The sequence below is a fragment of the Limulus polyphemus genome, unplaced genomic scaffold, assembly GCF_000517525.1.
Source record: "Limulus polyphemus unplaced genomic scaffold, Limulus_polyphemus-2.1.2 Scaffold2437, whole genome shotgun sequence".
In the NCBI taxonomy this organism is placed as follows: domain Eukaryota; kingdom Metazoa; phylum Arthropoda; class Merostomata; order Xiphosura; family Limulidae; genus Limulus; species Limulus polyphemus.
Genome location: NW_013668047.1, coordinates 9,828 through 33,845, shown reverse-complemented (window position 1 = coordinate 33,845; position 24,018 = coordinate 9,828). Strand labels below are relative to the sequence as shown.

General features: G+C 31.6%; 1 protein-coding gene across 2 annotated transcripts in view; it reads right to left on the bottom strand.

Moving 5' to 3' along the window:
• Nucleotides 1-23,410, bottom strand: part of LOC106466952 (unconventional myosin-Va-like) — a 110,169-nt gene extending 86,759 nt beyond the window's left edge. For both annotated transcript variants that reach the window (XM_022395048.1, XM_013927267.2), the window contains exons 1-4: nucleotides 22,883-23,410; nucleotides 7,275-7,379; nucleotides 6,871-6,982; nucleotides 347-403 (exon numbers count right to left, since the gene is read on the bottom strand). In XM_022395048.1, coding sequence (XP_022250756.1) covers nucleotides 347-403; nucleotides 6,871-6,982; nucleotides 7,275-7,379; nucleotides 22,883-22,909 — 301 coding nt within the window. In that variant the 5' untranslated portion in view covers nucleotides 22,910-23,410. The remainder of the gene's footprint in view (nucleotides 1-346; nucleotides 404-6,870; nucleotides 6,983-7,274; nucleotides 7,380-22,882) is intronic.
• Between the last annotated feature and the right edge of the window lie 608 nt (nucleotides 23,411-24,018).

The window sequence follows — 24,018 nt, the reverse complement described above, 5'->3', positions numbered from 1 at the left end:
AAAATGAATTACTCCTTTGATATCCCAATGAACGCTCAAAACATTTCCATAAACTTCTTTGATATTCTTTGCGGCTACAGAGGCATTGTTTCCCTTCTTGTATTCAAGCAGCATTACATGGCAAATGTGTGTCTCATTGTGCACTATCACTATAAGGGATTAGAGTATACTAAACTTTACACATTATATAGGTTATACTAATGTTACGTTTAGGTAGTTTGTTTAACTATTATACATGATGTACGTTTTTGGGGGATGGTTAATGAAAGTGTTCCAAAACGCGACATCAATTTCTTGACGACCTAATATATATATACTTAAATGAATAAATAATTATGACACTCACCACAATAGGTGTAGATAACATTTTGGTTACAGAATCTAACTTGCAGATTGTAGAGTACTGTAAAACAGAACATCATTTCATTCATATAATGCTTGAATTAACAAAGTGCAAGTGTTATCACTTATAACTGTAATTAAATAATGTATTAGTCAATTTTTGAGCAAAAACAAACAGCTATTTTACAAAAGATTTGAGAAATATAGAAACATCATTGTTTATTACATCATAAAACCAATCTTCAGTAAAACCAGTAAACATTTCTATTTTACCTTAATAAAATGTGAAGTATAATAATGTAAGTATTGTGCTAAATTATGATTCATTAGTTATCAGACATAAAAAGTACAAGAACATGCACAAGGAATCATAATGTTCACATAACACTCACAATCTTTAGCCAACAATAATTATACATGCAAATAACAATAGCAAATTCTAAAATTCAATCATAATCTGTTAGAACTCCTTTATTTACTAAAGCCCCTTTAACTCCATTTGATAAACATTCAATTTCTTTTAAAATGAGAATTTTGTAAAGAGAAATAATCTTTACATACTGGGATTATATTTATTTTAAAATAAAAAAAACACTCAAAAACTACTGTACTAATCAATATTTTTGTATACAGATTTACTAAATAATTATATTATTCACTGTTGTTTTTTATTTATGTACCAAAATTACTTAAGTTCAACAAATGAAGGCTTACATGCATTTCAGCGCTGATTTATGAGGAAAGGAAACCTTTTGACTGGCTTTTGAAAACTTATTTATTGCACTATTTTATATGACTCTATGACACTTATGTCCTATGTATATCAGAATAAGCTATGAAGAATACATTAAAAAATTTTCTGTTGTGCTTTTGGTCATGGAGATATCACCCTCCAAACATGGGACCTCTACAAAGGTAATCATCACATTCTTTTAAATAGCAATATCTATGAACAGAAGGTGCTAGGTAGAGAAGTAAATGTATATTAAGAGCATATGTGAATAAAACAAGGCATTATATGTTGTTATGAGTTCAAAACATGCATATTTCTGCTACAATAAGGGAAAATAATAATAAAATTATGCATTTAGTAACAAAATATGCATGCAAGTTCCAAAGTAGGAAATTTATCAGCTGTGTTGTGTAAATTACAAAACAATGATACAACTGATAAAATATTCTTGTCAGTTGGCAAGGTCAGATTAAAGCAAAAGTTATTGTGGATGTAGCCCCAGGCTTGGGCTCAAAATAGGCCCATTATAAAAAAAACAAAAACTAGTCTTCATTTTTTTTTTAGGAAAATGCTTAATAAAAATCATTTGACTGAATCTACTTATTTTCAATGAGAGAGAGAGAGAGAAGAAAAAAAAGAAAGAAAGAGAGAAAGTGTATGAGATGTGGACAGGCAGAGATTTAATTGGCTTGCCTCCAAATAATGTGACTAGGTGTAGCTCTACTATGACCTAGCACATTTGCATACAATTTTCAATTCAAATACACTAGGTCTAAACAAGGATAGACCTAGTCATGTTAACTGAATGATAGGCCTCAGCCAATCAAAATCTCTTCACTCCACATTTTCATGATGCTGTCAGCCAGACTCCTCCTTCACGGCTTGTGTCTGACACGTCATTTCTTATCATATGACCAAGTAGTAAGCCTGGAACGTGACTAGAGGTAAGTTGCTAGGCTACGTTGAAAATACCTATATCTTTCAATTCATCCCTTTGAAAGGCTTCAGATTTTGTTCAAAAAAACATTTTCAATTATCGCTAACAAGGTAGGTAACTGTATTTTAAGCTTTTAGGATATATTATATCAACTGTTTGTGTGTCTTGAACAGAATTTGCAAACTGTTACCTTATAAGAAAATCCATAACTACTTTTGGGCCTACATTGGCCCACTTATCAGCTATAAATAATTTGTTGAGAACTTTAAAAGCATCATTAATTGGAGAGTATAGAGTACAAAATATCCAAGGTCAAAATTTGAGATTTTTGAGTTAAGTAGAAAAAATGATATGCAATAATTTGTTATGAAACTATTAGGTAGTTCATTCTGACATTTCTCTCTCTTACACACACACAAGTATGCTTATACTTGCACACACATATTACTCATTAAGTGTTGATCCTATCTATTATACAGATGTACAAACACAAGATTCATTGGAAAAAGTGAAAGAAAGTTGAAAAAAATTAGAGAAAGTAGTAGCTAAAACTAGGAAACTAATGGATTTGTGGGCTTTGTCCTCTTGTGCCAAAACCGTCACAACAGTAGAAACAACAATATAGACACTAAATATGTGGATGCTGATGACCATGAACCTCATCATATCAAATTGAGACCTTGCCCTCAATCAAAAAGTGCCAAAAACATAACTGCCAACCAAAACTGTGAAAACAATCACATAGAGACTACTGATGAGATTGAGATTACTTCTTGCCAGTATATGGATACAGATTTCAGTGCATCTACAAAATCAATTTCAGGTGACAAGTATACACATCGATGCTCAAAGACTCTTTTTGTATCACAAGCAACTGAATGGAGAAAAGGTTAAAACAGACTGTCTCACCATCATAGCAGAACATTGTCTGTGTTATGTAAACAATTTGTTTTCAACAGCAATGGAAACTTCTTTACTAAAAATAACTGGTTACTCTTACTGGAAACATGTTACAAGCTGAAAAAACAAGCTCACTGCATCATCAAATTTGTTATTTGTAAAGTCAAACGCAGACAAATTGGCAAGACAGATGGACCTAGAGAAAAAGTGCTAGCAACAAGTTTTAGAGCATATTCTCTCAGTCATAAAATTTCTATCATCCAGAGAGTTATCATTCAGAGTAAGGGATGAGGTAGTTGGTTCAATGCATAATGGCAACTACTTAAATATATGGAGCTATTGGCTGAATATGATACATTTCTTGCTGAACACATTTAAAAACGTGCAAATAAAGGAAAATATCATGTTTCATACTTATCCTCAACTGTTTGTGACAAATTAATAGAATTCCTACATAAAGAAGTTCTCACCGCCATTATCTGGGAAATCAAAACATCCAAGTATTATTCAGTGTCTGTTGATTCTACTTCAGATATATCCCACACAGATCAACAGACAATAACCTTTAGATACATTCTGGATGATGGCCACGTTCTTACTAATAAACAATTATGCAGGAGCAGAACTTGTTAGAATTCTCATTAATTTCCTTGAAAATAATGATATAAGAATTCAAGATTGTCGTGGACAGTCCTGTAACAATGCATCAATATGAGCAGCAAATTTGTTGGCATGCAAGCCTTAATCAAAGAGAAGAATCCCCTAGCAGACTAAGTTCCCTGCTGTACACATTCACTTAATTTGGTTGGGCAATGCACTGTGGATTGTTGAACTGAAGCTTGTTTATTCTTTGCCTTTGTGCAGAAGTTTTATGTATTTTTCTTACTTCAAATCCACCTGTGGAAGTGCCTACACAATTTACTTGAAAAACTAGGGTTCCTGACAATAAACAGGTTATCAAACACAAGATGGAGCAGCCATTCAGATGCAATGCGAGCCTTATAAATGGGATACAAAGCCATAATACAAGTCCTCGCTTCCATTAAAGACAATAACTCTGAAAAGCCTCAAGTGCACCTAGAGTCAAGAAGCCTTATGCTACAATAGGAACAACTACAAAAAGATATAATGACGGAATTACGGAGTTTTATCCTGGAGAGGTTTCACAAGACAAGTATTTCCTTACAAAACTCCCAAGTGGATATCAATACAATTTCTCATCTGCAAAAATCTCTCAAGACATTTGTGAAGGAATTACAAGATATGAGGAAAAGGGTAAACAACTGTCAGGATGCAAAGCATATAAGATAAGGTCATAGAAAAGGAAGACAAGTATGCAATGGTATGAAAAAGATGCTGAGGACAGTAATTTTTCACCCTCTACTCAATATAAAGTACAGACTTCTTAACAATAATTGACAAATCCCTTGCAATATACAACAGAATAGTGTCATATGAAAATGTCATTTGCAAATTTTGGTTTCTATGAAACTTAGAGTCCATACCTACAGATGACCTCCACATTGTCATAAAAAATCTGATTAATACATATGCTACAGACTTGGAAAGAGGAAGAAATTGTTCAATTTGCTGCCCTCTGAAAGGCAGGGATTGTTGAAAAACCATCAGAATCCAAGGAACAAAGTATGCTGAGAATGATATGCAACCAATCTCATAAATCAACTTTCCCAAGCATCCTGATAATTTTAAGGATGTACCTGTGCCTCGTGTAAAGCAATTGTTTGGGAGAAAGACCATTCTTGACATTAAAAAGGATAAAGAACATACTGTGATCAAAAATGTGCCAAAACAGGCTAAGTGCACTGACACTTTTGTGCATAGAAAATGAATTGTTAGAATCACCTGACACCAAACAGATCATAAATGACTTTGCTACAAAAAGAGCCAGGAAGACAGTAGTTTAACCAAGTATAGATGACATGATATGTTACTACCGCTGAGCATAATATGTAAGTACCAGTGTTATCTAAGTGTGTGTGTGTGTGCATTTGTTTGTTTATTTGTGTATGCACATGTGAATGTGTGAATTGTTGAGTTGATATATATATGTAGTTTCTTTATGTTTCCCAGTGCAAGTTTTATGTGTTAGAACACAACTTTCCTACTCAAGAAAAATCTAATATATATTAACTTGTAGACCCTTAATCCACCCATCTATTGGAAATGGTTTATCAGGTGTTTTCAACCAAAAGACTACCTCTGAAATGTCAGTTTTCCACCAGTTCTATGAAATGAGCAGAAAGCATTCTTGTATATCTTGGCCATACTTTAGCATCTAACTTTTAGTGTTGACAAACTAGCACTGTTATTGCAAGTGCAAGCTTCATTTGGCTGTGTGGTACTATCCCTAAAAAATTCAAAGTTTTTTGCCATTATTTGCTGTATCACTGGCAAAAACTGTTCCATCCTACTCTGCACTGTTCATAAAATTTTCACCTTGATGTGCAGTGATATCCTGACAATTGATCAAATATGTTTGCTTCTGCTTGGTAACCAAGTTGGGTCATATAGCTCTATCTCAGAAACTGATAAAAGTTTGAAACTATATAGGTAGCCTACTTCTAATTGCACAAACTCTTGTTCAGCTGAAAGTTTGTGGGACTTATCAAACAAACCATAATCAAAAGGCATTTTGATTGACCTTTTACAAAGACCAGTATTTTTAGAACCATAATGAGTATCAAGTTTTGAACAAATTCATAGCTCATCTGAATGTAAACTCACCTGTATCTTCAAAGTTTGATATGTCAATTAAACAACCAGTCTCCCTAGGAAGCTATTAATATGCATTTGCACATCAACAGTTCTAGGGTTGCATTTTTCTGCAAATGCCTTGTAATCCTGAACCATATGTGTACAGGTGGGGGTCGAAATGCATATGCCTTGACATTTTACAGAGTGCCACTTAATATGGTATTATGTATTTGATGTGAGTTATCAACTATTCATTTTACCCTACAATGTTGATTTATTGAAAGTTTGTGGTAGAAGATGTTGAATGCTAGATATTATATAGAGGAATACTGAAAAAAGTGTAGACATGAATTTTATGTAAATAAAATATGGATAAAAACATTTTTATTCTTCAGATGAATACCACCTTGCACTTCAACTTGTCAGACTTCAATTCACAAACACATTTTGTACATTTGATTAAAATCTTGCCATATTTTGTGTCAATTCAGAATCATAGTCAACATTCTTTCTCCATTAGAGGGTCAGTCCATTGGATCAACCCTTGGCACATTCGGTTAAGCCCTTAGTACACCTCTGACCAAAATATAGTCTGCTTGTGTTCGAGCTTGTACAAGCAATGTTAACAGTGCCATAATTTAGCAATGATGCAATTGATTTGCACTCTAAAGGTTGATTTATGTTCAGGAAGCATATAATATTATTTTTCTTTATTGGGAAAAAATGTATATTCAAAATTGGACAAACATTAGTTCCTATTATCATGAAATGGCTGTTAAAAAGCATTTTATTTTCATAGATGAAAAGAATAATGATGGATTATTTCAAAAACAGTGATTAAGAATGACAATACTATTTTAAGTATACAAGTACTGCACAAATATGTATCAAACCAAAAGAATATTCCCATGTTGACCTGTTTATGTAAAATAATATTTTTTCACTACATAAAATAGACAGTATTGAGCATAAAATACAAACAAACTAATCAGTAATGTTTGCCTACAGTAGTTTTATAAATACAAATTCTTCACTTGGGTCATTTTCACAAATGTGAAAGACTTCATTATTACGGCTTACAGAGTAAACAATAGTAACACGAGTATTGTTAGGTTACCTCCAACAGCGCAATATTATAAGAGTAAAATTGGTAATATTTCACAAACCAAAAGTAAATGATTAACCAAATATTCCTTGTATACATGTACCAGTTATAGACATTTATCGTCATCTGAGAACTTACCTGCTGGCTCATGTAAATAGGAGAGTGATGTTAAATCATTCTCACCAACAAGAATTTCAGGATTTCTGAGAGGTGGCAATTTTTCAGGAGTATCAATTTTTAGTGTTTCTCTCTAAAGACAAAAATAACTTAAAATTATAGTTACATAACACGTTCTACAACATGAACAAAAGTCTATCAAAATAACATTCTACTGAGCACTATTTGATTCTGTAGCAGAATACAAAATCAATAATTAAACAAAACTATTATTTTAGTTCATGAAAAATTTTCATTTGATAGTCATTATGACTGTTTTTTCTTCAACATGCATAATGTTTTTTAGAGATGAGTAAATTCTGTCAGTCTTTTTTCTGATAAAATAAAAAATTAGTATTACATAAAAGTTCAGCATTTTAACCTACCTCACCATCTTCATATTCAACAACTATTTGTTTATTATCAAAGTCTTTAACAACTTCAGCTCCTTTCCACACCAGCTCTGCATCAGGCATCCAGACCCGAGCACCCTGGAAGTTAGATGTTTAATCAATATTTAGTATTTTGTAATGCAAAAAACAATATACACTTGCATACATGTAAGTGTTTTTAAAACAAAAGAGTGTATATCTACATGATGTGCAATGTATGCAGGTGGGTTTACAAATCTACACATGTGTGCAAGTTTATATCCCTAGATTCTATAATACTTAGAATGGTGGTCTATCCTGCCATTTGAATATTCCTATGTATCTATACAGTATCCCATTCTGCTGTTTTACTTACATGTTCAGAATTCACTGCAATATATATTTGGTTGATATCAATGAACAATAGTATGTTGCATTATTAATTCAAATATTGTTTTTATCTCAAAAGTTAAAAGATCTTTGTTTTACTACATAAATTTAGAATATACTTTATGAAAATGAATATTTAAGAATAAGATAAAGTACATAAAAGTACTTGTATACATTAATTGGATCGTATATTAACATGAATTTTTTTAAAACACAAGTCTTGATTCTACCTGTACATACATAAGTCAAGTTTTTACCTGTACATACACAAGATTTTACCTGTACATACACAACTATAATTTCTGAAATAACTTTTTATAAATTAGAATTTGTCATTAATTTCTTTATTAAATATTTATTTTTACATTGCCATGCTCATTAACTATAACTTTCTTATGTTAAAAATATAACAATACATATATACAAACAAAAAACCTCAAAGTTTGACTCCAACAAAACCTTTAATGTGGTTTTGTTGGTTCCACCCATTTACACTCTTAGAGTGGGTGATCTGAGAGGAAGGTGTAGGAAACCAACAACTGTAACATGTACCACACCCATCACAGAGATAACCAAAACTGGTTTTCACTCTTCCCTGTTAAATCAATATTTGTCAATTACTTAACTTACAATGAAGTTTATTCTTCTCATATCTTTGTCCATTTCTTACATTTGATGGAAGTTCTAAGACTAAATTTAGTTTTGTAATCAACTAAAGTAATCACACTTGCAACACAAAAAATGTTTTTCCTAAATGTTTAATATGTATCAGTAATTTGTTTTCAAGCTCATACAATTAAGTTTTTCATGGACTATTATACTCAATCAAGTAATTATAGCTTGCTCTAAACTACTTCCATTCAAGTCAAAATTAACACATTCAAAAGGTAATGTACTCATCTAATTTCAAAATTTAATTTTGTTTTAATATATTAATTTTAGAGGTTGCCTGGGGCAGAAAATCTGTAACCAGATATTTGTGGAAAAATACCCCAAAACTAGTTCTGTTCAGGTAAAAAAAAACTGAAATAAACTGATAACAAACATTAATCTTTTAAGTGCATAATACATAGTTAAATGTGGTATACATATATTTCTTATCTTCAGATCTGTAGATGTTTGTAGAATATTTTATAACTGATGATGACTGTTTCAACCTCATCTTTACTACATCTACCAGACATTTATGTTTACAACTGCACCATTTATATTTTATACATTGGCCTAAATCAGGCCTCAACATATCCTGGATGCCAGGTAGCCATGACAACTACAAATTTCATTGTGGCACTTGGTATTTTTTCTCATAGAGCTGCACTAAATAAACCTTGAATTTAGAACAATTCTGGACTTTTTTGAAGTCTGGAATTATTTTTGCATAAAATTGAGTCCTAAATTGAACTTTGTTTCTAGGATTTTAATGGCAGATTCAGCACTTCGTGCTTCTCAGAAATGAAGCACTACAGTTGCACAACAAGTTACTAATTTCACACCATTTGTTTTTCTTCTTTCTCTCAATTTAACCAATCAGTGCACATGTTTAGACCAAAGGCAGTTAGTTCAGGCAATAATATTGAGTGGTTACTGATATCATGTGATCATTAGCATGCACTCATTGCTGTGAAAGTAAATAAATATACACTGGTGCCTTGATAATCCGTGCTGGTCTTGGAAAAGCAAAAAATCATGGACAACAGAACCAGCAGATAATCAAAATTCTAGTGTATCTCACTAGTTAACCCATGTTAAATATAAATAAAAATTTTCAATATATCTAAGTTTCTTGTTTTAAATTATAACCTTCTAACTTTTATTAACACATCTGTTTAACACATGTGTTTAATCAGATTATTGTGAAATATTATAAAAGTTGTCACAATCATCATAATCAAGTGTCGATTAGTCATGTGCAATTGCTCCAAATTTTGTGAGTTACACAAGTCCAATTCCACTTTTTCTCCTATAATACTTCCTCTTTTGATTGCCCATTCCAACTTTAGTTGAATTTAATAGCTAAAATAAGCATAAATAGCTCCTAAATTTTGGCATTTTTTCTACTATAGACACAGAAGTGCATTCTTACCCTATCAATAGCTGTGAAAAATAAGTCAAAAATTAGCCCAAATCTATGTTTGAGAATTATTATGAAAAAAGCCTTTGTTTTAACAGACTGAAGATACCAATTATCTATAGGGAATGGGACAATGTGTAACTGGGCAACACCCCAACACAACTTGAACATGCATCTGTGGTTAAAGAACACCTAAAGTCGAGTGAAATCTCTTAAGAAATCTTGATGTGAATTTTGTGTTTTTTGTATACCATGTTTTCAATCACTAATCAAATAAAGTTAATCAAGTTACAAATATTTTGTTTTCATATCTTAACAGCTAAAAGTAAAAGAGGCAAGGCTAGTCTTGAACTGGCTGACTTACAATTTTAACGCAAGCCAAATCCTGCATGCAAAAACCCCAGATATCATGCAACACCCGAACTTTTGCAACCAAAATTAATTTCTGAGTGACAATTTCTCCAAAACATGTAAATTATTGTTGATAATTGTAATGGTACAATTATTTTGAGAAAATCTGGGAAAAGAAAAACTGCGTATAACTAAGGATTGCAGATAATGGAAGAGTGAATAATTAAGGCACTAGTATAGCCTCTATTTCCCAGTACAAACAGTAGTGAAGTTAGGTTAGGCACACCTGGCTCCTAGATCTGAAAATATACGTCAAGGCCTGGTCTAAATTCTCAAATCGATAAATACTCAGCTAGTAAAAAGAAACTCAGAACCAATCTCAACATCTACTTGACTTTTTGAGCAATTATTTCAATCTCTAATTCATTTTATGGAAAGAGTATACTGAGAAAAGTAACTATTTAAACACATTTTCTTTAGATTCTTTTCATATTAGTTGTTTTTTTTGTAAGTACATGTAGAAGTCTGTAATGATGAACAAGAATAGCAGATACATATCTACCTCTGCAACAATGTTAATAATGACAAACAGTAAACTAAAAAGTGGTAATTTGGTTTCCTTTCAAAAGTTGAATGTGTTAAATTAATATCAAGTCACTTTAGTTTACCTAACAATAATCATCTCTTCCCATATACTTGAGAGGTTTAATTCTAAATAGCATGTAATGTATTTAATTCCATTTATAAAGAATAACAAGGGTCAAATGCTATCATGTTTTCTACTATATACCAACCTACTACAAACTACGTAAAATAAAAACTTTTCCCATGTCTAACTCTGGTATTTCTTCAACATTGTATTTCTACCACACCTGAGAGCAAATTATTCCATACATCAACAACCCTATTAGAAAAGTATCACTGCCTTCAACAGAGATTTGTTTGGTTTATGGATTGCAAATCTCTAACAATTTTTAAAACCTCAATTACATGTGTACGAGTCAAGAAGTTTCAATCTACAGTATTCCCATACAATAACTCTTCCAAACTTGGAATCATCCTAGTAGCTCTTCTCTGAACACTTTCAACAACTCAACATACTTTCTTAAGTAAGATGATCAAAACATTTCACTGATGACCTCAATGTCAATGTAAGTTTGTACTGTGCCTTTAGTTCACAAATATACAGTAACTTAAGCTTCAAAGTGAAAAATGTAAAAAACAACAACTTGAAAATATGAGTTTTTCCATGTTAAATATATTCATTAGTGCTATCTCCTCATTCCCAAAATAAGATCATACTTATGTATGTACTAAATTTATACTATACATAATGGATGGTTACATACATCTAACAAGTATTCTCAGTTTCTATTACTATTCGATTCATACTTGAATTTGATCAAATGATAATTTTCAATTTTATAAAATACTGTATCTTGTATAGTGACCTTATTATATGAGAGTTGAACTTGTCTTTACATGAAAGCTAACAAAAATTAATATTTTCTTTATCTGAAAATGTATTTCATTCAGATACTCTCCTCTCTACACCAGAAAGAGCTCTTACCTCATGTGTGTTATGTATACTGCTGTGCAATTTTCTGCTCATGCCATAAGCCTTGAACATAGCTCCCACTCCAAAACATGTCCACATGTATTGCACTAGCCTATGATGTAATTATCATCAGACTATACCTCTCCACCAATAGAAAGGCAACACTGGCTTCTCAGTGGGTTCCACCATCTCCAAAATATAAATACATTTTGAATAACATGGTTGTGAGACCAGAAAAGATGAGAAAAATAAACAACTTACCATCAGATCCACCGTGTAGAATGAAGAATGGTGACTCAAAGGACACAAAAGCCAGAGAACGTGAAACCTCCCTATGGTATAAGAAATGGGACACTAATGTGTCAAGAGTCGTCCATGTCTCTAACAGCAAGATCTCATACAAGCAACATCAATGGCATGTAGAGTTTGTGATTGGATACCAAAATGTAAGTGATGTGTGGAAAGGCAGTAATGATAAGACACTCATAGTAGGAGCAAAGTCACTGAAAACACTAGAAAATGGAGAAACTCTTCTGTTTTAAGGGTTCAGAACTAGGCAAAATAGTCAATATATAACTAGGGCCTGAGTCTTCAAGACATGACAGATTAATAACTAATTGTGGTGGTTATGGGCCCATAAGAGAATGTCCATAGCACGGAAAACAGAAGTGTCTCCCTGCAAGGGGCAAGGAAGAAACAGCAAGTGTTTCATAATAAGAAAAGACAGTCAAGACAGAAAATGATGGCAAGCCTGAATGTAGCTGTAGAGATAGAAAAATGTCACCCCTGGAAACCTGATGCCAGAAATGGATCAGGAATCCAGAACTGCATCCTACCAGAACAGATGTGGCTGTAGGATTGTTTGGTGTCCAGAACAAAGCCAATACAAAGTTCCATCTGTGTTACCCTGACCATTGATATGGAAACCCACATATGTAAGCAGAAGGAGCACACAGACTGTCTTCCAAGCCTTGGAGGGCTCCAAACAGATGCAAATCCAGTAAGATAAGTGAAGAAGGATATTCAGGGTCCTGTGGGATCGAGCAAGCCACCACAACCATGAGAAGAAAAAGGAAGACAGTATATGTCTGGAGATACCTGCATTAACAGGCCAGAAAACCAAAGGAGACACAAATGAGCACAACCAAGAGAAACAATGGCCTCATGAGAAAGACTACTGCAGGAAAGGAAGAAAAGATGAAAGCCCTAGTATCAAAAGCTACATGTCGCAAAGATAAAGAAACAGACTGATTCTGTCCTCAAAGATTATGTACCAGAGTGCAAAAACTGGCCATCAGAAACTGAAGAAAAACAAAAAGTTGTGTCAACTGAGATAAAACAATACTTGGCTTACAACCTCTTATCTTTGTGGGAACAATAAAAAAACATGAGAAAAACTCCAGAGTGGGGTTGAGGAATTGTTCCATGGCATTTGAAACAGGTAAGGTGGAGATTTGAGTTACAGGAAAAACCCCTGAGAAAGTACCTGAAAAATCAACATATTGTGGCAAAAAGAGTCCACCTGTGGACAAAATGGGAATGCAGAGATACCATAAGACCAGTGTCAAATGGTTGCTCCAGAATCAAATTACCTCCAAAACCTGTGATGGCCAGTCCTGAAAAAATAATAAAATAGCAATGGATGGTAATAAGAGTACAAGGAACAAAAGAGCAGGTGACTCCACAAAATTGTATATGATGAGAAACCTTGGTCCCAAGGGCAAGAAACAAAAGTGAGCAGGTACGTCTCTTGAAGAGCTGCATCAGCTCAGCAAGCCAATGTGTAAGAAATACTTCCAAAAACATATCACAAAGAAGAGGTGCAAGATGGAGGTCTTGGAGAGGAGATTGAGAGAAGTGAAAGTCAGAGAGTAAGGCAACTTGATGAAGATGGGTGGATGGAGAAAATAGAAAAGAGGAGATCCCTAAACTGAAAAAAAAAAAAGAAGTTGGGCAAATGAGGTTTATAATTCAAGCAGTAAAGGCTGAAAGAGGGATTATCTGACATTACACTAAAACCTTCAAGTGTAACAGAAATTGGGATATGTTTTGAAATGTTACAAACCCTGGAAATAAGAGATGGGCTAGCTGGCAAATCCTGCTCCTCAGACAAAGTGAAAAAGCTTTTCCAAAAGAACCTGTTCGTTCTTAGAGAGACAAAGAAAAGAGCTTATGATTCATTACACTGGTATCCATTATACCATATTACTCATCAGGGATACTCACAAAAGACTTGGCATTAATGGTCCAAACATGTTGGTCAATAAAGGCCAACAACTCAGCCACGGATCTCCCTGTACACCAGAGTAAAACTAAGGGAACAGAGCTAACAATACAAAGAATTAAACTGTGGCAGAATGCTACAAGTACTTCAAATACCTATAGAATGATAGGTTTCTTTTTTGTGAGTGTAAAACATTTAAATACACCATTTCGATAAGGGAATAGAGCTTCTTAAGAAGCATAAGCATCTCTATCATAGAAGCATTAAATGAAGTATCAGCTTCAGAATGAACATGAACTTCAGAATCCATCACCAAAAAGAATGCATCATTTGAACAGCATGACTATCAACAAGAAAACCTGAATTATGGCAGGAAAGCAGAGGTTATATAAGATTTACTAATGGCTAAACAATAAGTCACGTGGAAGGTAGGAAGAGTGAATAATTATAGGTAAGTGACACATACTTTGCATTGCGTCAAGACATTCAGAACTTTGGGTCTCGTTTGTTGAAAGCATGAGAGAAAACTCAAAAAAGGAAAGGATTTCAGATTTTCAGAGGTAAGAGTACATGATTTGAAATGCATATGCACATCTTTTCTGTACTTAACCAATCAAGGACACTTCCACACTAAGAAACCATGCCATTCTGAAGCATTTTTATAAATGATTGCATGTGTAAAACCATCAAATAGGTTCAGTGGTAGGGTTTCTATATTTTGTAACTTGAGGCCCCAAGACCTTGGACACCCTGGCTGAAGACCCTCACCTAATAATTTAATAGAAATTTTAAATAAAAAGCTCGAGGTAACTTACTGTCATTGCAATTTCTTCTTTGAAAAAAAATCTCAAGCATAAAGAGTGCTTTATAGTTATATTTTATTGCAATAAATACAGTTATTGCTAAAAATATTGTCAGAAAAGTTTTAAAGAGAATATTTCAACAAATGCTGAAGACTCCTAAAACTGTCTCACAGACCCTCCTAGTTTGGGAACCACTGAACTAGTTATTCGATGTTTGGATATTCTCTCTTAAAGTACATGTTTAACAATTATACACATTGAAACAGATAAGGCTGGTACAGTGCAAAATTATTAGTATAACTTATGCAATGTACAGATCATTGTTTAGATGTTATTATACATGTAAATGGATCTAAAGAACACATTAAATTTAGCTTAGATTACATTAACAGCTCTAGAATCAATTTCATTATATATTTCTGGTGTTAATTGCTGAAGATAGTTCTGAATAAATTCTGAGAAAAAATAGAGGGTTTGTTCTTCGAATAAAGTGGAATCAGCACCATAACACATTTGCTTTTATTAACATTATAGAAGAAGGTCAGTTGTTAAATTTATACACATTAGATTTCCAGATATTTTCATATAATAAGAATAAGTAGCTACCAATATAATCAGATCAGATTAATGACTTTATTTGAATACACATATATACACACACATATACATACATATTTTTATTAAGCACTCTGGAACATAATGTTTTAGTATATTTTAAAAAAATTCCCCCCTCTTTATTTATTGCCCGTGTTTATGTACAGCATAGATTGCAAATATCAGCAGCATTGTCATAATACATGTTTATGTCTAAAAATACATGGATAAGCAGTTATACTAGCAAGAAAATAGTGGGCTTTTACCATATGAAGCAAATTCAATTTCTCTACATGTTATAGCATTCCCTAGAGTTGCATATATCTACAGTTACATCAGTGTTATTAATTTAATTTGATATGCTGTAGGTATACATGCATTTTTGTTTTACAGCCATATATGTATGCATAATTTCAATGATCCATGTAATAAATAAAACTACAGAGGTCTTTTGCTTTAACTTTATGTTACATTCACCTTGTGACAGAAGATAAATACGTAAAAGTTATACAAACTACTAAAATTATGCAAGTTTTTGATAAAATTTTTAGGATGTTATGTCTTGACACATGATATTTAGTGGGTATACAATACACCTCTGATCCTTAGTAGAGCTGGGAGATTAACTCAATTATTAGACATAATCCATTACGTTGGTTAATGTCACACAAAATAATAGATTAATCAGACAAAAAATTATTCTGTTGAAGAACAAATATGGTTGAGAATATTTTTTTTTAGAATGCATGCAGTGCTCATATCTCTGATGACAATTATCCTAAAAACCTAAAAAAAACTTTGAATCAATATTTTTCAGAAATTTTGTGATACGAAAGAAGATTGTTGGAAGATTACCAGTGTTTATTACATTAATTTTTCAAAAGAAAGGGTCTAGAAAGGAGTTGGGAAAATATAAACATGTTTTATTACTCTTGGCTTCTGTTGTTTGAAGATAATGAATCTGTTATCAGAAGTCATTTAGCAAAGAGTTTGAAATCATCATTTAACACTCTTATCATGGCCTTCATCAAACTGACCAACCCTGTATCTGTGAAACTATAAACAATTATGCTCTGAAGTTACTTTGTGTCTTCTCTGAAATAATTGCAGACTTTTTCAAAAAATTCCAAATTACTTTATCATAACAACTTCAAATTCTAACCTTTCACATGATATTCATTTTATTTTATATTCTCAACTTTCCATTTCATTTTACATTTATGACATTGCTACAGTTAGTGTTAAGATCAAGAAAATAGGAGATAAAATACAATTCTGCCAAAAAACTTTTGTTATTCATTTCCAAAGTCCTAGAGATTATGCAAATAAAATATGAAACTGTTAGATGAAAAGAAGTATTTTCATAGTTTCACTGTTACAATTTAGTTCATATAGTTTCACTGTTACAATTTAGTTCCAAGGTGGGACTAATTGATCAACTTCATAATGATAAGAGTTAAACTTTGTTTTTTTATCCATACAGGTTTGGAATATAAAAGTTCAATAATTTTACACTAAGTTTTGGTTTTAAAGTATTTCTTTATTACTTAGTTTTCCTATAGAAGCTTGAAATATACTAATTAAATAACATTTTCTCTGAAAACAAACATCTCTGCTTGCTACTTTTATCAACACTCTAATAATATTTTATAAGACACTGCTTAGTCATAGATGCCTAATTTTTGACTAAACGAAATTTTATGCAAAAAAAATATGTTGGTTATCTCTTAAGAATAAAGTTATTTCCAGAAAGAAAAGCAAATATAAAACATATAAAACTTCTATAGTCATCCTTGAGAAAAGTTAACTTAACTTCATCCTTTATTTTTCATTAAATCATCAATTCCCCTATGGCATATCTACATTGTAATACGTGCAGACACATCTTAAGCTATGTAACTGGATGAACACCATTTCATAATATATTAATTTAAAAACCTGTACCTTACTACTCATCTATTTTAGTGTTAGTAGACCTGCAATGCTGATATAAATAATAATTATGTGCATCTTCTATTATTTTGTAATAAATCATGCAAAAAGTAACACAGTCAATTAAGCATTGAACAATACAATATTTAATGACTCAGAAAACATTTACAGTAAACTTACATAGTGTTACACTGTATTAAGTGTTTTCATATGGAATGTTGAGGTAATTATCAATTTGTATGCATGTACATGTGGCACTCTCCAACTATGTAATGTGCTGTGTCAACAAAACTGAAGTATATTATACAAGCACAGGTGCAATAATTACCTGAACTACATTAGGAAATGTTTGAAGTATGCCAGTCAATTAACAGCAGTTTTAAATAAACAACTTTAACACCTACTTTCAAAATCTGAAGTTTCACCCCTTTCCTCATATCTGAGCAATATTGGTTGGATATGCAGTTGAGTATGGCTATATTTATTTTCAATACTTATGTTTTGACAAGTAAAGAAAAAACATGTACTAAAGAAAGAGTAAAAATCTGAAAATAAAATGTTATACAGATATGAGGACAGGCACTCAAAGATACTAAAGAAATGTGCCAAAAAAAGATTGCACATATCTCAGCATTGATCTTCAACAACACACTAGAAACAGTATCTGTCCAAAACAAACATGGAAATTTGTAAAAACTACAGCTTTAGTTTAATTAAAAAAGGAAACAGAAGGGATTCAGGAAACAACAGACCAGTGAACCTTACAAGTATTATACCTAAAATTATGGAACGTTTTTATCAGAAAAGAGATAAATCATATGAAAGTAAACACTTCACTTAACATGTAGTTTGTTTTTATAAATGGAAGACCTACAAGATTAAAGTTATTTTAAAAGTGACAGATGAATGAACTAATATGATCAACTAAGTAAAGGGTCTTGATGCAATTTATATGGATTTCATGAAAGCATTTAATACTATACCACATAAGAGACTGATAAGTCAGATAAACATTTAAAATATATGTTCTGAAATTATCCGACGTATAAAAAATTGTAGTCAAAAGGCAACACACCTAGGTAAATGGAACTGCATCAGACTGACAGGAGGTACAAGTAGAATACCAAAGTTTATTTGGTTTATGATCTACTTAAATGATCTTCCAGGCATTGTTTAGTCTACTGTTTACTTATTTGCAGTAGTAAAATATATCTGAAGGATAATGACAGCATAACTGACATTTAACTCCTTCATTTTGATATGAATGAACTACAGAAATGATCAGACAAATGACTTTTGATATTTCACTCTGATAACTGTGAATACATGATAGTCAGTCAAACAAAATATATAAGACATTATAATCTGTACAAGGACATGGATGAAATCAGATGAAAGAAGGGGTTTAAAACAATCAGCTAATGAGGAAGATATAGGTGTTACTCTAGATAATAAGATAAATAAAAAAAACAATTAAAAGTAAAGTAAGTCTGACAGTATACACAGAGATAAAACACCAAGTGAAACTTTTGATTGATCCTGGGACCTACTCCCTAAAGTTAATGCCATAGAAACCTATGTTCTCTCTGTTGCATTCTAGGCTATTTTAGGACAACCTTTCAACATTATTTACTGAGAGAATGATCAATAAAAGTAGAAATTCTACCACTCATACTGACCACTTAACATAAAAGTAGTCATTTCATGAAATATTTAGATGGATACTATATATAAATGTTTATAATTGCAATGATTATACCAGTGAGGATTAAACTAGTCATGTCATGAAATATTGAGGCCATACTTATACAAGTCAGTTTCCACTAGGATAAATTACTGACAATTGATTACAATGTCTTTTAACAGGTATATATGGAATATTATGTATCAGCTTCTGTCTACCCTCCTAGACTACAGTTTTCATTTCTAAACAAATTTTATGCATTGTGACAAACATTTCTTAAGTTAATTTTAGCTAATAAAGAGACATAATAATAATAATGTTTTCACAGATAATACACTAGACCAATAATACACAAGAGCTGTTGTAATCTTTTATTTTATGAAATATGATAAACATAACCTCTGACTTGACATGTTATTACATATTTTTTTTGCTATCACAAGTTATTAGGATTGCATTTAAGTACAAAGATATCTTACTATGTCATAAAAATTAAATGAAATAAAATACGTCAGATTTTTGCAAAGAAAGTCTTTAGGCTTAATATGTACCAAACATGAATGTTATAAAATGAATGTAATACTCTAAGAGAACTATAAATTCTGTATTATACACGACCAGATTTTTGGACTAATGTAAAATAACAACTTGTCACTCTAAAGGTAATTTCAAAGTCCTTATTTGCTGACAACAAGTTTGAGACTTTTGTTGAATACTTGCTCTCTCCAATTTTCATCAGATCATGTCTATCTGTGTTCAATTTATGCTCCATCTAAATGATTGTGCACATAAAAATAATATCTGAATGTCTATTCTATGTAATTCCGAATAAATAGGCAAAAAGTGCATACGATCAAAGCAAATGGTGAAAAATTTAAAGCCTATCTATATACTTATCCTTTTCAATTATCTACCAATGCAGTTTCAGTTCATGCATAGAGGTTTTCAGATATCTTTAGCCTCAAAAGATGTTTTGAAACAGGTTAGCTGTCTATCAATCAACCAGTTAAAAGGAACCTCACATATCAATATCAGATTAGCATAAACATGAAAGCAGAGAAGACAATTTTTGATTGAGCCAACTAGCACACGTATTTTGTTTCTAGCCCTAGTACCTCCAATACAACATTTTGCTCACCAGATTTGAACAAATTGTATGGATGAATAAATGGACAATAGAAATGGGAGCAAATTTTTATCCCAGTTTGCATAAGTGGCAAAATAAACGTAAAGTTACTTGGGTGAACAAAGTTTTTAATGCTCTTGTCAGATCTTACTAAAAGTTTAATGTCATCAGTAAACTTTGCTAATTTACAAATTATGCCATTATCAATATTGTCAATGTAGATAACAAAAACAGATCTTAAAAAAAATAAGGAATATTGAAATAATAGAAAATATACAAAGAAGTTAAATTAATGCCAACCTTAAAGATATGAACTACAAAAAAGACTAAACCCTACTACATTATACTTTAAAAGTTAAAAGATGGGATTTAAACACACAAAATCATTTTCTGCATCTATGATAGTTTGTGTCAAAAACTGGTTAAAAAACAACAAAATTTAAGGAAAACAAAGGACCTGGTGGTCCTCTAGGCCATCCTATTCACAAAAGTACAATAAGCTTAAAAATAAAAGAAACTCAAAGGTAGACCTAATCATTTAAATAATTACCAAGCCTTTCAATGAACTTCTTTAAATTTACTACATCCACCACATCTGTAGGCAACCCATTTCAAAGGCCAAAAATAAAACTGTATTAGCTGGAGATGACTCCCGCTCTGCCAAATTGTATATCTGTGTCCACCATTTTTAACATTAACTATATATATATATATAATAAAATTGCATCAACACTAACAATTCCCTTAACCTTAAACACCTCAATAAAATCCTCTTCTGACTCTTCTTTTTTCAAGAGAATTCAATTTCTGAGATTTTAACCTGTTCTCATATTACCATCCCAGATATCATCCTAATAGCTCTCCTCTGAACACTCTCTAAAAATTCATTGTTCTACCTAAGGTAGGTAGCCTAAGAATTAACACAATATTCCAAATGTGGCCTAACCAATGATCTGTAAAATGAAATTTTAACCTATTTAGACTTGTGCTTGATACTCCTGTCAATTAAAGTTATATTCCTATTTTCCTTGACACTACCAACAGCACATTGCTTAGATGACTTAGTAACACATGGAAATAAACATAAGTTGTTGGAAATGAATCTTTAGCCAGAGAATACTAAAAATATGGAACAAAATCCAAAATTATGCAACAAAAGTGAAGTAAATCCATTCTTTTGAAAACCATCTAGATAAGATTTGTACAAACCAAAAAATCAAGTTTGACTACAATGAGTAATTTCCACTGGAAGAACACTATGTGAGGAAGACAAAAACAAACTATATAGAGCAGCAGATTAGCCTATATATATAGAAGAAGTAATTGTATGTAATTAAATAGCTTGTTTTCTATTGCCTTGACTTTATGCAAGTTATGTTCACAACAAATCCAAATCTTAAAGCATCTCTTCATATACTTCTCATATTTCTTATACCAGTCAATATGTTACATACAACCCATATCTAAAGTTTATAAACACATGTAAGTATATATATACAACTTTCCTGTAAGGTGACATTTTTGCTGTACAAGATCCATCACTACAAAAAGTATTCTCTATGAAGTTAAAATATTAAATTTGAAATTGATGAGATACATCATTTACTGGTCTATATTTATAAGCCAAGCATTAAACCAATTTGGATTATAAACACAAAAGTCAGGAAAATGTCAAAATGAGACTGTTCATGTTGATATCTTCTACAAGTTACAGAAGAAACTGAATCGTTCTACTTCCTACTAAGCTGTATCAATAAACTAGAAACTGTCACCAGAGAGAATTTCTGATCTAAATGTGGGAATTAAGGCTCAACATTTTAAAGAAACTAAAAAACCCATAAAGAGTCTTATACAATTGAAAGATAAAGCTTTCTATGCCAGAACAACAATATAAAAAATGCTCTTAAGAGATCCCTAACATTTAATACTATGTGTTATGTTTTTAACACAGTCAAATGCCCAGCAAAGGGTTTAAAACTTTACAGATATTCAGAACTATATCTTTATCTTTAATACCACCAATAAACTTCCCACCTAAGCTACATCCTTTTAAATTCGTGTACCTCAAATGCATGTTCCTGCATTATTTAATGTAATTTCACTTCTGAAGTAGGATGCAACAACTGGTTACATTTATCGACATGACTTAAAAAAGTTGATTGAATTGTCTGTTAAAAAAAAGCAACAAATTTACAGAAATTTAAAGTTATCTTAATGTGTTTATTTAGATTTATAACACAACCTGTGTAAGTACAATTAATGCAGATGTTTGTATATGATCTGTAATAATTCATCCAACTAACACTGCTGCACAGATTAAAATGTGTGGAGAAATTATAGAACTGATTATGAGCAAGCATCACGTTAAAGTATTGTTATTATACTTACCTTCTAAGGTACAAATAGAAAGGTAATAATAATATAAGATACTAGGTATATTTTTGCATATTATCTGATATAAGCAATAGTACTTATTCAGTGTTACAACTTACAGCACCATATATTTTTATGTTGTAAGTAGAGTTTACATTAGAAAATACAAATTAGCTGAAAAAAATGTTTCACATTTTCTTACTTTATTTTCACTGTGTAATTTACCCCTGAATACAATTAATTACAAATTGAATATATACACACACAGCTACAAATTATAATGCCAGTAACCAGGAAGAAGCATATTAATTTATTATTCATTAGTGGAAATTGTACAACAGGTTACATTTAAATCATACTTATAATGAGCACTATTATTACAAAGCTTTGGAATTTTAAATGCTTTGTCTGAAGAAAATTAACAAAATACAATTAAAATTCACGTACATAATGACATAAAAATAATGATCGTATAAAAAAATTAACAACTGATTATAACATAAAAAAGGTGACTTACCTTTGTGTACAACTCCTTAGTTGTCATCCCGGTACTGTAGTGGTAATAATCTAATATGGTATTTTAAATGATAATAACATTAACGGCTACTTCCAGGCCCGAATAAACCTTCAGGCTTAAGCTCACGTCACTTCCGAGACAAATGTCCTTTACTTATTAATATTATCACCTTTCTTATCATTAACTGACTAATTATTACTAGAGTGTACTTATACACAAAAATATAAACAGCTGATTTCTGTGAAATAAAATACTTAAACTATGCGGCACCAGTATGATGAGTGGATATTAGTAGTAATATTGTTGTTAAACTATTATTATTTCAAGTCTTTGTCACTCAAACACCGTAACCGGTTAGATTTACCGGCCGGCCGTTATGTCATTAAGTTCACATATAATTATTAACTAATTCTAAACATGTCATCTGACGTGTATACCGATAATCAGCAGTACTGCTCCTTCTTTCGATGTTTCTCATGTTGATGACGATGACACAATAAATATTAGGGCGTAAAAAGCTGATTTCTCGTACGCCATTTAAGATACTAACTCAGCATAGTTCTTTATGCAGCTAAAACTGAATCAGGAGATGTAATAGCGACCAAAAAACCTACTGCATTGATTCAAAAGCGCTATCTTTTGGTAGTTAATATTATATTAAAATATGTATACAGTTTCTCCAGAAAATGCGGAAACTTATTAAATGGTACGTATTATTGCAAAGGTATTTTAACTTACAGTTCTTATAAGATTTTGCAGTAACATTTATAATTTGTTTTACTTCTTTGGATAATTCTTACTTTTAAACACTAATTGGGTCGATTTGCACATTAGTTCATAATAATTAGTTATTAATTATTCTTTTAAAATTACTATTTAAACTCCGAAAGCCGGCGAAATATTGTAAAATTAATAGGTCTAATAATTGTTATGATAACATGTTAACAGCAAATGCTGTTTTTTTAAACATATTCCTCTTAATTTGTTCACTGCGGGAGACGAAAGATAGATCTGAAATGCTATTGCTTACACACCTCTGATTTCGAGCCGCAATAGACATATTAAAAGGAATGTAGCGAAAAAAAAACAACTTCTGCGGTTAACTTATTTTCATAATATATTGTTACGTCTCTGTT